The sequence below is a fragment of the Curcuma longa genome, chromosome 21, assembly GCF_044706935.1.
Source record: "Curcuma longa cultivar G26 ecotype Majalengka, Jawa Barat chromosome 21, ITB_CL_G26_1.1, whole genome shotgun sequence".
NCBI classification, from domain to species: domain Eukaryota; kingdom Viridiplantae; phylum Streptophyta; class Magnoliopsida; order Zingiberales; family Zingiberaceae; genus Curcuma; species Curcuma longa.
This window is the reverse complement of record NC_133881.1, coordinates 12,951,087-12,968,872: the sequence shown is the minus strand read 5'-3', so window position 1 is coordinate 12,968,872 and position 17,786 is coordinate 12,951,087. Positions and strand designations below refer to the sequence as shown.

Here is a 17,786-nt window from a genome sequence, read left to right as displayed (position 1 = left end):
CCAAACATAGCATTCCTGCTACTGTAACAATTATTGGATATCCATGTTTCAGATTAATTTTGTTGATTGATTGCGATAGATGTTTAAAGATGAACACTGATGATCAATGAAAAAATTTTATAGGATCGAATCAATTATCCTTAGAAATTCTAAGAATTAGTCGGCCCAAAAGACTTGATACATGATGGCAATTAAAAAAAATGAACACATGTGCTCTAATTTTGTCCTCGTCAATTGAAATTGTGGTTCTTGCAAATGATTAAAAATTACTTCAATATTGATTAAAAATACTCTAATTTTATTAGTGTTTTATCAATATTTGAATAATTTTAATCTACATTATTTTAGGTTGTGATATTTTGAATTAAAAATTAATCAATATTTGAATAATATTGGATTGATTGCGTAGAAAGAGTAAGTTGATATGAAAATTTAAAATGAAAAGTCCTTTGACTTTTTTTAAAATATAGGACGAAGTCTTTTATGATAATAATAATGAAATATATATATATATATATATATATATATATATATATATATTATTTTTTTAATCTAAATATTAAATCTTAAATTTTAAATTAAAAAAATAAAAAATATATTTTATACTTAGATACTCACGGGATGTATAATATAAAATATGTAACATATCATTTATTTATATATACACACAAGATATCTGAATTTTACGAGCCAATTAATCCTTAAATGTGTAGTGCGGCTCCATATTTCATACAGATAGAGAGATGTGACTTGAGTGGAGGTTTTAAACTTCGAGTGGCTTAAATGGATTTTGAATGGCGGGTCTTGATCCAATACATGTTGGATCCAAATTCAATACACAGACAGCGTAGGCTTTTGATTCGGCCCAAATCAATCCGGAAAATCAAACTCAGAAGCCACCAAAACGCCGGCATTCATGGCTCATTAAATGCCCATCGGCCCGACTGCCGCTGTGAACCATGCATGCACGCGTGGAGATCGATCGATCGATCGACGTCGACGTGTGTATTTTTTTTTAAAAAAATTTAAAATAATAGGCATTTAATGAGCCATGAATGCCGGCGTTTAAGGTTCAATTAATAACACGCCCTCGGCTCCTTTCCTGCAGCCCATCGGAGCGGCAAGTGTCATGCCGTGGGGCCCACAGAGGAACTCCCAACATTTATCGTTCCGTGCCGACGACGGCGACAGCGCAAGTCGCCGGCTGGGGAAGGGCACACTGCCGATCCGCAAGTCTCATTCCAGTCTGTTCGTAACGATGCAATTTTGTCGAGAATAAACGCGTGCAAGTGACCATGCACATGCATCTTGATTCATCGCTGTTGACCACCCCAGAGATGTGGCTATTGGGATTATCATTTTTTTTTTTTGATTCATCGCTGCTGCTGCTGCCGCCGCCAACACACAGAGCAAGAGCCATGGGGTTGCCGGGGAAGGAAGACGCCAGGGAGACAAACGCCAACGTCGCATTAACATCGGTCTGCTGCTCGTTGGGCGCATTAAATAACTTCCCAAGTCGTTCAGTATTCGAATTGCGTTTGACTAATCTTGATTTTTTAAGATTTAGTTTATAATTTCTTTGTATGTATATGGTAAATTATATTAATTAGATGAAACATTTGTCTTCGTTATTAAATAGAATAATCAATGTAAAAGAATAAAAAAAAAAGACGTCATTTCGAATAATTGTAAATTTTAAAATTCAATGAATCACAAGGACGTGACTTGATTGACCTGGACCCACTGCCACGGGACAGGTCGAACAGCCACGTGGGCATGCCAAACTCCGTGGTCAAAAGAACAAGAAAGAAGGATCATCCGCCCTGGCCAGGGACAAACAAAGCCTAATTAAGCAGTGCTGAAAAAACATAAAGAAACATGTGTAATCAAACGTTAAAGAGAAGATCTTGGATCACCACCTCATCTTCCATCTTCCACTTTCTCTTCTTTTGATGCTATTTATTTATATATTTACCATCCTTACAGGACTTTAAGAGCTTCTCTGTAAAAGCTTACTCTTTCACCATTGTAGTACTGGAAAAGGAGGGCACAAGCAGCTGCTGCATTTCGGCATACATCTAATTTTTTCTTTGTTGCACACAATCGTCATCACTATCCATCTGTACACATCCTTAACATTTCCTTCTTTTCAGCATGTAAAAACAATTTACTATTCCCTCCTCTCTAACAAGGAAAAGTGAAAAAAACAAAAACAACAAAAAAAAGTGAAAGGAAAGAACTTCAATACCCCTTTTACTGCCCTTGGCTGAGCTTCAAAATTCAGCCCCTAATAGCAACCGTAGAAGTTAATCATCTTGGATGAATATTTTACTGATAAAATCCTGAAACCTCCGAGAGTACAGTTTCGGGTCCACCGCGGAGATGGAGTTGGGATCGACCTGCAACGATTTGTAGGCGTGCTCTAGTTTCTTGGTGATGTCGTAGTCCTGAAGGATATCGATTATGCCAAAGTAGAGAAGCACATCATAGAGCTCGCCGCTTGCTGTAGGCGTCGACATCCCACTACTCGCTGAAATAAATGAAACCAATCCGCTTCTTGTGGCGTGCTCAGCTCGCGCCGGCATGTTAGCACCCAGCCGGACCAACGGTTTCCTGATCATTAGAAAAAGAGTGTTAATGATACACACGCAAAAGACTAGGAAATAGAAAGAAGTTTATCTAACAAGATAGATGAGGGGCCAAATTCTAACTTGCGCTACAATTGGGGCAAGCACCAAGGATTCCATAATGGAACATTAAAAATTGTGAGCCACCAGCATGACAGTAGAGCTACATCATGATGAGTGCGACACTACGCCTATAAAATTTTGAAGTGGGGTCTGTAGAAGAAGCAGAGTCCACGAGTTTTTAATTGCGCCAAGTACTCCGTTCATGGAATCACAATGAGTCATTGGGTGACGACAAGTCTTTGGCAGTGGATTTTAAAAGTGACGCCTTTTCATTCGTGGGTGGCATGAACGGATTGTTTGATCCAATGCAAACGGGTTAAAGCATAAGAGAGAACAAACAAGAACTTGGACAAGATTTGGCAACAGCCATACCTAGTATTGGATGGTAGCAGACAATGACTCCTAAATTGACCCTACCACAAGTTTGTAAAGCCAGATTCGGTGATGCATATTTGACCAATTAGCAACAAGAGCATCGAGATGAGACATTAGATATCTAGGTTTAAACAGCATGAATGAAAGTGAATCACAGGCACTTCCTGAGTTGCAGGCAGGAAATAATCAATGTACTGGCCATATAATTATATTAGCATTGCTGCCAGGTATAAGACATACCGTGTGTCCGGAATTTGATCCACATCTTGGCATTTGAAAGTTGAGTCGCATAGGTCAGACCAGATTTCTCTGCGTTGAAACGATTCCTTCTTAGATGACTCTGATTAAGCAGCATCGATATGATTAGATGAATGTCAAATGGCCCAACAGTGTTAGAAAAAAGGAATCAGGCTTGTAAAGGGGTATTGACTTACGAGGTGAAGTGAGAAGCGGTGATAGGAAGTGAACTCCTACAAGGAGGCTGTAATCCATGATCCCTTCTGATTCTAAGAACTCACAGTCTTGTTTGATTTGTCTACACCAACATTGCTATCTCAGACCAAATAAAGCATAGATGCAAAAGAAGAGGAATCAATTAAACTTCTAGCTAGATCTATGAGAACTTACTCACGGAGCTCTTTGTACCAAGAATTTTGAAGTAGAAATACTAAATTTAGGTCAAGATCTTTGAGTGTAGTTGTCTCATCAATCTCTTCCTCAGTCTTCTCGGTTGTCCGACCATAGGATGAACCTTTCAAGTCGAACCTCCTATGTATTTGGTATTCGGAGCAGAACAAATTACCCATGACAACAAACCGGACCTGGCTTCATCAAACATGTGGGATGAGATCAGTTAATAACAGATGCATGAATCAATTAATATGTACAATGGCATAACCAGCAAAATATCATGCTAGTATTTGCTAACCTTTTGACCACCATTAGGTTTTACACAATGGACTCCATAGAACTTTGTCACTAGAGTCTTCTCATGCTCACATACATGCCGATAATAACTGGGTGACATCCTAATGAGTACCTGGTAAAGTCGCAAAGTAAATGCAGTCAAATATCAACTGACAATGCTTTTCTGAAATAATACAAGAATTCCTGCATTACCAGCGGATGTTCATCAACACTCTTAGGAAAATTACTAAGAGAAACAGTGAATGAAGACAAATACCAAATAAATGATTGTTGGGCATGTCAACAATAGGGAAAGAAGAAATCTCAGAATGAGGTTACATGTTGGTCTGATATTTACAATTCTCATTGTATTTTCAGTACTAAAATCAATGTACGCAGCTGAAGGGGAAAAAAACTGTTGAGTTTCCTGGCTATAGTTTGGTATGCTCATCGATATTGGAACCTTGATAATCAACAATTAAGCTCAAGGAAAAAAGTTAGAAATGTCCAACCTTCACTTCTGATTTTTTTACTGTCTTAATCATGAAACGGTCGTCCTGGGTCATGAAAAAGAAGCTCCCGCTCTTCCCAGGTGAAGAGAGCTCCCTCAGTGCATCATTTCCACAGATAGCTAACATATAATCTGCTGGATCCACTGAAAACAATTTCCTCAGGTGGCTGCAATCCAGGCATCAAGTGAAATCCTTCAATTGAACTGTTAAGAAAGACGGGGGAAAATATTGAACAAATCGTTCGACAAAAAGGTACCTGAAGACCATGGGGCAGTAATCCTTCCATCGGAACTCCGGTGACTGGTGCGGAGGAGTATTCTTTGATCCTTCAGGAGGGAACCTCGTCCAGAATTTCTCCATTGGATCAAAATCTTCCTGCTTTAGCTCCCTCAGGTGCGCGGAACCAGGCTTCCCGATTGAGTACCTGAATCAAAAAAATCACTACCAAAAAATTAAGAACCACATTTTCAATTCAGCGCCAACAACTTAATTCTTTGACCATCTACCTAATGCCTAATTGAAGGTTCAACATTAGCTCGTAGTTCTTGTGCCCCTTCGATATCGTCTGCCCTGGCTTTTTTACCTCCGAAGTTAAGAAGGGGCGGGAAGACTGTCGCCGTTGCATGGTACCTATGAGCGTTCCGCTAACATGCTCGTGCAAGGATCTTTCCTTGTAGAGCATCGACGCGTCGAGGTTGTCGATGATGTCGCAAGTGATATCCCCAGCCTCGCCGTCCGATTCCCAGATGCAGATCCTGGGGAAGCTCTTTTCAGCCACGGAGCTGACAAGTCCAGGCAATCGATGGGCTACATCTACGGACAACCGCTTCCTGGACGAAGGGACCAGCAGCGATCCACCGTCCAGTTGAAAGAAGGGGGAGGTGCTTCTCCTACCAGCGGCGATCTCTTTCCGGGGAGTGGCGGTGGCGGGGTAGTATGTGCCGTCGAGGGCCTTGGGATCGCTGCGGCTCCAGCTGCCGATATAGCAGCTGCCGTCGGGCCAGGTAAATACGCTACTCCCCTTTGGGACGCCGTTCTCCCACTGACCATCATAGCGGTTCCCGTTGGTCCATATGAGGACACCTCGGCCGTTTATGACACCTCCACGCCACTCGCCGACGTACTGGTTGCCGTTCCGCCAAACGTAGCGGCCGTGACCCTCCTGGACGTTGCGCCGCCACAGGCCCTCGTAGTAGTCTCCATTAACGTAGGACTTGCTTCCAAAGCCTTGCTTGCGGTCAGCCACCCACTGACCATGGTAGGTATGGCCGTCAGCGCCGATGAACGTGCCGAATCCCTCCATCCTGCCGGACCGAAACTCGCCTTCGTAGGTAGCGCCGGAAGGCCATGTGAACCTCCCCTTCCCGGAGGCCTTCCCCCTACGCCACTCCCCCTCGTACATACACCCGTCCGCCCACAGGTACTTCCCACGCCCGTGAGGCGCGTTCCCAGCGAATCCACCAGTATAAAGATCCCCATTCGGCAACACCTTCTTCCCGACCGGATCCTCCTCGTCTTCATCGTGATCAACCGTGGGGGTCACCCGTCTTCCGCCACCCCCACCCTGAGATCTGCCCCTCGCGTGCACAAGGGACTTCTCTGCGAGGTCCTCCGCCGCTGTACCCGCGACTGCATCATCATCGACAACCCGCCGCATTTTACATGCGACTCCGTTGCCACCTCCAGCGAGCTAAAGCCCTAGTCGCCGGCAGCCGCGCCGCGCATTCCCCACCAGACCTCGATCAACCTCTTAAACTCCACCCAGAATCCAAGGAACTCTCTCTCCGAAGCGAAATGGGGAAGAAAACTCGGAGAAATCGAAGCAGGAACGAGCAAGAGACAGCGGATAATGAGGAGGCCAAGAAAGAGACGCCTCGGCCGCTGCTTTACCTTCCCTTGCAGCAGCGAGAGAAAGAGAAAGAGAGCGAAAGGAAATAATAACAATAGAAAGACTCTATTTGCTACGAAATACCCAAATTACCCCTGATTTCAACCAAGAATTACTCGTTTCGACTGCATTCCAACTGTCGCCCCACAGACATCCAAAATGCATCCCATGTCCTCTTCCAACCACGCAACACCATTCCACTCCGTTCGAATTAATCGACAACTATCTGCCGCGTGGCAAGATGCCTCGGGCCTATAATACTCTGGCCGTGGGTGGGTTTGTATCTTCACGTACTTTTCCTTCGCGAACGAGTTTGTAACAGTGTCGTCCCGGGAAAAACCCGACATGATATTTTTCTTTCCGGAGCCGTTATTTGGTAGATTCGCCCGAGTCGGACCCGAGATGGAGATCAATTTGGATTCGAATTGATTTTAAAGAATCAGTTTCAGCAAAAAATTAAATTAAATTAAATTAAGAGAAAATAATAATAATAAATATTTTACAATTCAAAATAAGTTGGATCGAATTGGCTTAGGAATCAACTTTTGAACTATATTTCTCGAATTAGCATAATTTCAAAGTATAAAAGGGTTCGAATAATTGATCCTTAGATTTTGGTTGACCTCTATTGACTAAAGAAATATAAACCTTATCTTTTGAGTTAGATTTCATTGCAAGAATACTCTAAAATAATAATAGAATTAAATTTACGTTATTATTTTAACGATAAATAAGATTTTCATCGCTAAAATAACGACAGATTTATGGATCATAAACTTTATCACGAGCTTGATCAACCACGAGCTGAGGCTCGTTCTCAACCCCGGCCGCTAGCTTGGCCGGGGCACTGTGAGGAACTCCATGGCATCCCGAGGGAGCTCCAGGAGATTGTCATCTCTGTGAAAAAGAATGGTCGCTCATGCGAAAAGGAAGGGAATTGGGGATGGATTTGAGAGAAATTTATTAGGGAACAAAATTAGGATTAATAAATTTGAGATCAAAATAATTGTTTTACGGTGGTGGACAAAGGTGACATTTATAAAAATATCATTATAAATAATCTAATATATATTTTTAAATTTATATTTTTAATAAATAGCAATAATCACATATATAAATATATCCATGTTAAAAAATAATAATAGTTATTTATTCTTTTAATATTATAATAAAAAAATGGAGATGAAAGCCTACCTGAACCGCTGGACGTTATAGAAGGAACAATTGGAGGAATATAATTCTTATTTTAGAGGAGATGATATTTTATAATATTTTATTTGTCAAAATTTATTTGATAGTTAAAAAATTAAAAATATTATTTAAAATTCATTTTGGCCGATAAATAATATCGATCAAAAAATGAATGAGTTAGTATTTTTTTTAATATTTTATTAGCCAAAATTATGTTCAATTAGTACGAAATAAAAAAATTTTAGACAAAGTTTATTTTGATCTATAAATAATCATAATTATTAGCTAAAACTTAATTAATAGTTATTGTTCAATATTTGAGTGGCTAACATTCAATTGGTTAGTTTTTTACTATTTTACTAACAATAATTCTTATTTTTCTCCTAGTGAAGGGAACACAACGATTTTATTAAAGTAAAATAAATCAATAATTTTATAGTAAATTCATCTCCGATTTATATAAATTTGAACCAGATTTTATTTTTATTGTAAAAATCATCTCTAATTTATATAAATTTAAAATTGATTTATTTCTATCACAATTTTAAAAAAAATAAATAAATTTTTAACAAAAATTATACCATTTCAAATTTTATTTGTAATCTTAATTCATTTTTTTTTAAATTTATTTATAATTCCATCTCATATTCATATAACTTCCGTCATAAATTTCTTATCGTACAGTATATTTTATTAAAGTAAAACAGATTAGTATTTCCATAATCAATCCATCTCTGATTTATCTAAATCAGAAACAGATTTTAATTTCTCTTAATTTTTTATTAAATTTTAAATGAATTTTTTTAACAAAAATCATATGGTCTTAAATTTCATTTATAATCCATATTTATTTTTATTTATAAAAATTTATATATAATTTCATGTCAAATTTATTTTAAATTATATATTTTTTTAAAAATATTATATTTTATTAAAGTGAAACAGATTAATAATTTCATAATAAATCTATCTTTGAGTTATATAAATTTAAAATATATTTTATTTTTGTTTTAACAATCCATCTCTAAAACCCTATTTTCTTATAATATTTGTTAGGGAATATGTAGTCAAAAAAAATATTGTACTCGATTATATTAAGTCAAAATCAAACTTGATTGACATATCCACTAAACCTCTACCTAGGCTAAATTCAATACTAAGATAATTAGGAATGTATTTAGTAGAATAATACTTTTTTATTACTATTAAACATTTTATTGTATTTACTTATATATGCAGAATCGAACTAACCTATGTTTTAATTTAGAATTCACGTAACTATAGATCTATGTTACTTTCGCATCTCACAACACCTAGGTTTAACTTGATTACATATTAAGCCACGTAGACAGACAAAATGTTAGGGTTTGACTCTAGGTACCTAATGTAGATCAGTGCATCAATATGATCAAAAGGGGTATAAACACAAATTGACCACTATCATGGCTAAGTCTAAACCAAACTTAATGATTAATTAATATCATTTGGGTCAAGAAAACAGTTAGATATTTTGTTAAGGATAATTTTTAGATGAATTTTTATTTTGAAAAATATTCTTGGAAAATATTTTCTCTTAAAATGTCCTTGAAAATATTTTATAGTATTTTAAGTTGCAATGATCCCTATTTTGATGTATGTCAAAAGAAAAGAAGAGATATAAGTTTAAAGTTAAGCGGAGAGAAAATTGATTTAGACAAATTTGTGAAAATGAAAAAGTTAAATTTAAGTTAGTTTCAAGATACTTTCAACTTAAACATGCACTTATTACTTGCTATCTTAAAATTTAAGTTGTTAAGTTATCAAGTTTTGATTTAGCCTAATTTAAACTTCAACATCATGATCTAAGTCTCAAACTGAGTCACGAAAATATATCTATTAATTAATTTATAATTCTAAAATCTTTATTGATATTTTTGTAATGGTTACAATTGTATCACAACCGTTGCTCATTATTAATATATCATCAATGTACAAATATTCTATCACATTTGTCTCTATATATGAGTTGCGAAAATAGCCTCTTACAATATAGAATAAGGCTATGTATAATAGATTCAATGAGATCTGATCCTTTTTTAGGATCTTATATTGACAAGAGCTACTAGATTATCCTTTATATGTCTCTACACATTGCTTAGCATGGAATAAGAAATCCTCTTGGTTATTCTATGTAGCCTCTCTTGCTACATAGTTTTTGCTTGTGACTTATGCACATGATTCTACAAAGGGTAATGATTCACTTGCCTTTCCTTGTCCACCCTTGTGTGTATGATTTCACCAAGGATAAAGGTAGCCCTAGCACATGCATTTAGCTAAATCGGCACAATGACTTAAATCAATAGGCTCATTATGTAATTTAACCTAATGTCTAGATCAATAGGTTCATTAGCAAATAGCAACTCTTTTGTGAATGGAGTTATTATTGTAAAATTGTTACACATAGTGAAAGAAGTTAAGAACCACTCAATTTGTCTCCTTGCTATATAAAGCCAATGAGTGGCTTCCCTATGTTTGGTCCACCATCTCAATCAAAAGGTGGTCAATTCACAACAAGGATTAGTGTATGTCTTTTTTGTCTTAAAGATATTGTTTGCAAATGGGTAGATAAGTGTTCCTTAGGGCCATTATGGCTTGTTAACGTAGAGGATTCTACTCCATAGTGAAGTAGGTTAGTGTTAATTAGGGTTATCATAGTGATTGTTCATGTTTGAGATCATCTATGGATGAGTCATCGACTAATGATAGTGAAGTCACGCAAGACCACAGACGGTGGAGCTCCTGTTAGACTGCAAAGAGAAGGAGGGTGAGAACGGAGGCCAGAGGGTGTCATGGCTTAACCACTCCGATGCTCAAGTCAGGCCACAAATCGGAGATGGAGAAGAAAAAAATTAAAAATATTAGAGAAGGTGAGTGTTGATTGTGTGTTCGCGTACTTGCGTCCGTTAGCAGCGGACTCATTATATAGAGTCATTGGAGGAGATGTCCCATCGTCGATAAGGAGAATATCTAATCGTTGCAATAGTTAAGGGTCTTATCGCCCATACTCGATATGGTCCAGGACCACGCTATATTAATCATGTTGTACTGATAAGATAGGTGAGCTACCATCAAATATTATATTATTGCATATGTCATTCTGGCGGCGGTCTAGGCAGAAGCACTGACTCAGAGAGACTAAACTGATGGAGGGGTTGACCTCTAGCTAAAAGATCACAAATTCATTTGGGAGCAAAGCCAGTGGAGCACCGAGTGGGGGATTGAGTGGGTCGTAGAGTCAGTTGATCTGGGAGCTGAGCTGCCACTCGGCCACTAAGCTAGAGTGGGGAGATCGGACAATTGACCAGGAGGTTGAGTCGGAGATCGACAACTGAGCTAGAGGGGAGAGTTCGGGCGGTTGACCAAGGAATTGAGTGGGAGATTGGCAACTGAGCTAGAGGAGAGAGCTCGGGTTTAGAGTATGGGGCCTTGAGCCAAGCTAGCTATGAGGTGGGGTATTGAATTGAGCCAGTTGGCCTCGAAATTAAAATTTACCTTTGTCGTGTCACTATCAATTAGATCAGATCTTGACTTTCTTGACTTAGGCGTACAAATCCATAACAGTGATCTTCAAATTGACACATTGTCTCAGGGAAAGAAGACAATCCTCTCATAGTTTTGATGACATCTATATTGACCTTGTGATTATGTTATTCTTTTGTGACAAGAAAATAATGAAATTAAATTTGAATTGTAATATATAGCTTATTTTACGAGAAGGGAGGTTTTAGTTTTTTTTTTTATTGGCTGGTTTAGTTTGCAAAGTATTGTACTATTTATGTTTAGAGAATGAATAAGAGAAATGATTGAAAATTATTTAAAGGCATAAAGTTTATATATGAAAATAATCCAAAGTGCATATGCTTCAATTCACATAAGCTAGTTAGTGTGAGATCGACTAAACAAAGTGCCCTCGAGGCATAGCTGAGTTGGTTACGACGCAGCAGACTTGCAGAAGAGGGCAAGAGTTCGAATCGCCAGGCAATACCCTAGTGCGTCATGATCAATTGCAATTTCTCGATTTACCTCCTCACAAATGGTTATGGGGCCGATCGTGTGAGGCCATTAAGGTGGCGGATTCCACATTTTTTAGAAGTGAGATCGACTAAACAAGTTGAGCAAAGTAATTAGCGATCCAAATTAATTAATGTAACTAACGAATTAAGTGTTTATCTCTACTTGTCCACGTGGCATCAGGTGGATCGTTGAGGTTAATTATGAAACTAGCACACATTGTTAATTAGGGGACATAAGTAGGTGCATGGCCTTGCAAACGATCATTAGTGGTAATAGTAGGGCATCTAGACTTCTAGCCAATTAGTCTAGCTAGTTTAATTAAGGCTAAGTAATTACCTTCGCAATTTGTATAAAGTAGTGAACATCTAGTCAAATGAACATCTAATCAGACTTCATAAGTTATGTGAGTTGAAGATAGTTGTCCAAACCAAGCATATTCTAAGTGTTTCAATTGGCACGAGCTATATATATATAGAGCTAGCTAGTGTAATATATATATAATTAACCAAATGTTTAATCTCTACTTATCCACGTGGCAGCAGAAGGATCGTTGAGGCTAATGAAGGACTGTGACAGCACAGTGATCCGATAGCCATCCATCAAGACTTTACACGAACGGTCCACTTGAACCGGCCTCGTGCATCATCAGCCAGTGGTTTGGGCGGGAATTAAAGTGCCGATTCCCATAATTAAAGAGGCTTTTGCAGCTGCGTATCTCCGTGCATGTATGTATGGTCGTGAAAAGGCTACGTTCTTCTCCAGCATATTTCTCTTTCAATTCCACCGGTTTATTCTCAGAACAATATTGCTCGGTCCCCAAAATATATCTCTATTTATTGTGAATGGATATATACATAGATATAGATATAGATAGAAATGCATCTCCCCTGCTGTCATTTTCTGCTAATAAAACATGCTTATTTTTCAAAATTTTGGATTAAAAGTAATTAATTGCACTAATTAACTTTGATAATAGTAGTGGGGTGGGCCCACTGCGGCCCAAATGTTCCCGAGGCACCGAAATCACAAGACACGAGTGCGGTAGGGAAGGAAATAAGGGAAGGGAATAAGGATCTTCCTGCCTTTTCTTCCCTGCCGCTACAAATTAAATACCCCTGCTCTGCTTCCTCTCTATCTCAGTTCTCATCAGCCGCCGCCTCTACCCTCACACATGGCTATGGCTGTGCTCCGAGTTCCCCTGCCACTGGAGGAGGTCGGTTTGAGTGTACGGCTGCCGAAGCAACAGCGAGTTGATGAGAAGGAAGATCACGAGGAGGAGGAGGCGGCGACGGAGGATCAGCCGTGGCAAGCCGACGTTTGGAAGGCAATCCAGGCGAAGAAGGCCACCGCTGAACCGCTGCTGCCTCCCTACGTTCACCCTCTCGTGAGGCGTTCCTCCAGCTCCATGAGCCAGAGGAGCCTTAATACGTGCACCGAGAGACTCGGCTCCGAAACTGGCTCCGACGACTTCTCTGACTTCCTCGAAGGCCTCGAGATCGGCATCAGTTCTGAGGATGAGATAGAACATGGAGAAAAAGAGGAAGAGGAGGTGGAGGAGTTGGACGCTGATGATTACACGGACCAGGAAACAGAGGCGGCTCCGCCGCCGCCGCCGCTACGCGAGGTAAACTACCATCGCTCCAACGGGAAACTATCGCGGGAGAGGTGCTTCCCTCCCCCTCTTCCGTCCATCTCCAGCCGCCGCGCACCCTGCCTTCACGTGAGGCCCCGCCGCTGCGATGGCCGCCTCGTCCTCAACGCCGTCCAGGCGCCTTGCCTGAACTACCTCCAAGCCCAACGCGAGGACGGCCGCCTCCTCCTTTCCTTCATCGGCGCCCCCTCCGACGCCGCCGAAGCTAAAACGGAACAGAACCAACTCGAAGAATCCGAAGCCGTAGAGGAGCCCGAGGAAGAGGAAGAAGAAGAGGAGGAGGAGGAAGTGGAAGTCTTCGACAGGGGAACCGTCGTCGAGTTCAAAGTGAGCCAACAACAGAGCGGCACCGGCGGCGCCGTCAAGGTCCTCCGTTCTTCGATCGTCATCAACAAGTTCGTCGGCGGCGGCAAGTGCGAGGGCGAAAAAGACACCGGCCAAATGCGCATGCAGAGTAACGTCGCAGAATCGCCTCACACATCGACGCCGCGACGGACCCCGGCGCCAACCAGCGCCACCGCTGCAGCTGCGGTGGTCGTGACCTCCACCCTCAGCGCCACTGGCGACGGGCGCGACCAGCTGCCGGAGGACAACAAGCTGCTCTTCACGTCGAAGAAACGCGACCGCGCGGAGATGCTGCGGAGCATGAGGAGGTGCAGCGAGCTGCGCATGCCATTGTTCATCTGGGACCCTTGTTGCATCGCCACTTCCTAATTTGGCAAAAAAAGCAAACTATAATTAAGCATATAGTTAATAATTTAGCAGCACTAATTAAGAAATGGATCTTAACTATAAATTGAAATATATATAATTACTCCTAAAATTACAGTTAATAACTTAATTAGGGTCGAGTATCTGTCATCTACATACTCAGCGTATCGTATATGTATCCATCGACACTATGATTAATGAGAGATTTAATATTATTAGAAATAGATATCTCTTTGAGTTTGTAAAAACTAACAGTTGTCGTGCACTTGCTTCACCTCATAGATAATTAAAATAAACAATTTGTTCAATTAAATTAGAAAATGTAAAAAGTTTATTCTTCTCTTTAATGTTCTTCTTACTTTCGGACTCACTTTAGTAATTGAGATTCTAGGACCACACTATAAGCTGTGAAAAATGAGACAAGGATTAAAAAAAGTATAAAGCTAATGACTTTTGAAAAGTACATCTGAAGATGGTTAAAGAATGAGAATCCTATGGAAAGGCTTTGGCAGAGCTTTCCACAGGTTCTTCGATGAAAGGCTCGGCGACTTTAAATCTCGACGGTTGGTGATGACAGCTCATTTTGAGATTTAGTCACAGTCAGAACGGACGGCTATAGGAGGATCCTTCTTGGGAAATTATCCCTTCACATATTATTCATTAGTTAATCAATTGTTTAAATTAATTAATTGTTTTCTGCCGGCGAATGCATGTATTTCAAAGTGCACGTGTCAATCAGTTAATTAATCAGCCAATTAATTTTTTCTCGCCGTTAAACGCTTAATTAATTAATTAAGTAACCTTAGCATAATTAATCTATTTTATAACGCTATCCGCGCCGATAGCTTCCGCGCTTTCACGGCGACAACCATGGCGGAGCACCGCGGCTTCCTTTTCTTTCACTTCTCCCTACTCGCGCTCTCCATCATCTCCTCGGTGGCATCTCGCCGCCACCATTCGCCGCCCTACACTGCCACCCTTAACGTCTCCGACAGCCTCGCAAAAGCCCACACCATCGTTTCCTTCGACCCTACCGCCAACCCCCATTTCGCCGACCACCACAACTCGTCTTCGTCCGACGCCTTCTCCCTCCAGTTCGTCTCCCGTGACCTCCTTCCTTCCTCTCACGGTTACGCCACCGGCCGACCCCTCTCCTACCAGGCACTCACTGTCGCTCGCCTCCGTCGCGACGCCGCCCGCGTCCGCTACATCGGCCACCGCTTCCGCGCCGTCGCGTCCGCAGATCTGAACTCCCTCGTCCAGGAGAAGGAAGATGCCCCCTCGTTGCTAAAAGGCCAAATCTACTCCGGACGCAGGGAGGGGAACGACGAGTACCTGACTAGGGTTCGGATCGGCACTCCGGCGAGATCATTCTACATGGTGGTCGACACCGGCAGCGACGTCAACTGGATCCAGTGCCTCCCCTGCGCCAACTGCTACGAACAGTCGGAGGCCTTCTTCGATCCCTCCGCCTCCTCCTCCTACACCCCTCTCTCCTGCCAATCTCCTCAATGCCTCGATCTCGGGTACGGATACGCCTGCGCCAATTCCACAATCTCTTCATCCTCCAACGCCACCGGAAGCGGCGGCAACCGCAACGGCGGCGAGGGCACCTGTCTTTATGAGTCATGGTATGGTGACAACTCATTCTCGATTGGAGATTTTGCCACGGAGACGGTGGCCTTCAGCCCGGAGGCCGAGTTTTCCGGCGTGTCCATCGGGTGCGGCCATGATAACGAGGGCCTGTTCTACGGGTCCGCCGGAATTCTAGGTCTCGGCGCCGGGTCCCTTTCGTTCGTCTCTCAGGTATCGGCCCGCTCCTTGTCCTACTGCCTCGTAGACCGCGATTCCATCGCCGCCTCCACCCTCCGCATCGGTTCCGGCCACGGCGGCAGGGCAGAGATCACGGCTCCCCTCATCCGCAACGGCGTTGCGAGTCCCTACTACTACGTGGGAATGACGGGGATCAGCGTGGGCGGGAAGATGCTGGACGTGCCGCCGTCGACGTTCGCGGTGGACGAGAGCAACTGGGGTGGCGGCGTGATCCTGGATACGGGCACGATTGTGACGCGGCTGTTTGGGAAGGTGTACGCGGCGCTGCGAGACGCTTTCCGGGCGAGGACAGCGGCGCTGCCGGCGGCAAAAGAGTGGTCGATTTTCGACACGTGTTACAATCTGTCGGGGATGGAGAGCGTGGAGGTGCCCACGGTGGCGTTGCACTTCCCGAGAGGGCAGGAACTGCAGCTTCCGGCGAAGAACTACCTGATTCCTGTGGACGATGCAGGGACCCACTGCCTGGCGTTCGCGCCGTCGTCGGTGCCGGCGAACATCATCGGCAGCGTGCAGCAACAGGGGATACGGGTCAGCATCGACCTCGTTCGATCCCAAGTGGGTTTTACTCGACGCATGTGTTGAAACAAGCCAAAGAAGAAAATAAATAAAAGGATACTAAAAGTATATTAAATATAAAATGATTTAAAATATTTTTTTATTTAAATAAAATAAACTTAAACAAGTAGGGTGATACCGTGGATCTTGATTAGTTGTGTGTGGCGAAAGTATTTAAGGGGTAAAGTGATGTGTTAAGTTAAAAAGTTAATAGTTAACATCAAATAGACTGTCAGTTTGAATCCCACTCAACTATCTCGACCTGAGCTGACTCGGCCATTTCGGCCACTCGGTTATTTGAGCCATTTGGTCTTTCGGTCACATGGCCACTCGACTCCTCCGTTTCTCTCAGCCACTCGGTCATCCTGATCTCACTCGTTTCGGTCTCAACGACTTGATCTCTCGACCACACAACCACTTAACCCCTCTATCTCTCTCGACCACTCGGTCATTCTGATCTCAGCCGTCTCGATCACTTGGCCTAATCTCCACCGTCTCGGTCTCAACCACTTGGTCTTTTCAGTCATACAGCCACTCGGGGATCTTAACCTCAGTCGTTTCAATCACTTGGCATGACCTCAATCATTTGGGTCATTTGGCCATTCGGTTACTCGTCCATCCTGACCTCAACCGTTTCGGTCATTTGGCCACTCGGCCATTTTAACCTCGGCTGTCTCGATCACAACCGCTCTACCTCTTGGCCACTCAAACACTACATTCCTTCGGCCACTCAACAACTCAGCAAGTTAGCCGCCCCATCTTGACCACCTCTCCCGTCTCATACAAAAACTATCAAAATCCCCAAAGTGTGTGAGGCCTACCAAGGGGTCAAGATGATTTTGAGGTTGTCAGGTCTAATTTTCTTGATCCCTTTGTGCCTGCGCATACAGCCAAAAGGTGAGAATAATAAACAATGTCGAGCCACAGGGCAGCTATAAGGTTGTCGGACCTGGTTCTCTGAATCTCCTCGTGCTTGCACATACAACCAAAAGATAAAAATAATCAATAATGCCAAGCCATAGGGCGGCTATAAGGTTGTCAGACCTAGTTCCCTAGATCCCCTCGTGTTTGAGCATACAACCAAAATATAATATTAATCAGCAATGCCAAACCACAGGGCGATTACGAGGTCGGCAGGCATGATCCTCTAGATGCCTCATGTGGAGACCCCAGGTCAGCAATCGACAGAATCGGTCTTCTCGACTCTGGCAGAGATCTGCCCTTAAGTCGACGTGAAGATTCCTTTCTCATAAGTATATAAGCCCTATAACATGTATGAGAAACTCTCCCAGCAACTTCATATATTTTCTTTTCTACATCTTCTTTCACAAATACTAACTTGAGCGTTGAAATAATCTGTCGAGAATCCCCGGCATCCACCTAACCCTCTTGTTCAATCTCTCTTCATCGACGAAAGCGAA

At 42.0% G+C, this 17,786-nt stretch overlaps 3 protein-coding genes across 3 annotated transcripts; 2 read left to right on the top strand and 1 right to left on the bottom strand.

Annotated features, from left to right (window-relative positions):
• Positions 1 to 2,105: 2,105 nt before the first annotated feature.
• LOC141814275 (phosphatidylinositol 4-phosphate 5-kinase 2-like) lies at positions 2,106 to 6,365 on the bottom strand. Its single transcript, XM_074702211.1, has 8 exons — positions 4,990 to 6,365; positions 4,740 to 4,907; positions 4,484 to 4,649; positions 3,994 to 4,104; positions 3,693 to 3,886; positions 3,500 to 3,600; positions 3,306 to 3,405; positions 2,106 to 2,613 (listed from the first exon to the last, which is right to left on the bottom strand). The coding sequence occupies exons 1-8, from the start codon at positions 6,138 to 6,140 to the stop codon at positions 2,307 to 2,309; spliced, it is 2,298 nt and encodes a 765-aa protein (XP_074558312.1). The 5' UTR covers positions 6,141 to 6,365; the 3' UTR covers positions 2,106 to 2,306.
• A 6,377-nt stretch (positions 6,366 to 12,742) lies between these two features.
• Positions 12,743 to 14,201, top strand: LOC141814276 (uncharacterized). The gene has a single exon (XM_074702212.1). The coding sequence runs from the start codon at positions 12,787 to 12,789 to the stop codon at positions 13,978 to 13,980; it is 1,194 nt and encodes a 397-aa protein (XP_074558313.1). The 5' UTR covers positions 12,743 to 12,786; the 3' UTR covers positions 13,981 to 14,201.
• A 1,153-nt stretch (positions 14,202 to 15,354) lies between these two features.
• On the top strand, positions 15,355 to 16,392 carry LOC141814277 (protein ASPARTIC PROTEASE IN GUARD CELL 1-like). Its single transcript, XM_074702213.1, has one exon. It carries the CDS (start codon positions 15,355 to 15,357, stop codon positions 16,390 to 16,392), a length of 1,038 nt encoding a protein of 345 aa, XP_074558314.1.
• The last annotated feature ends 1,394 nt before the right edge of the window (positions 16,393 to 17,786 follow it).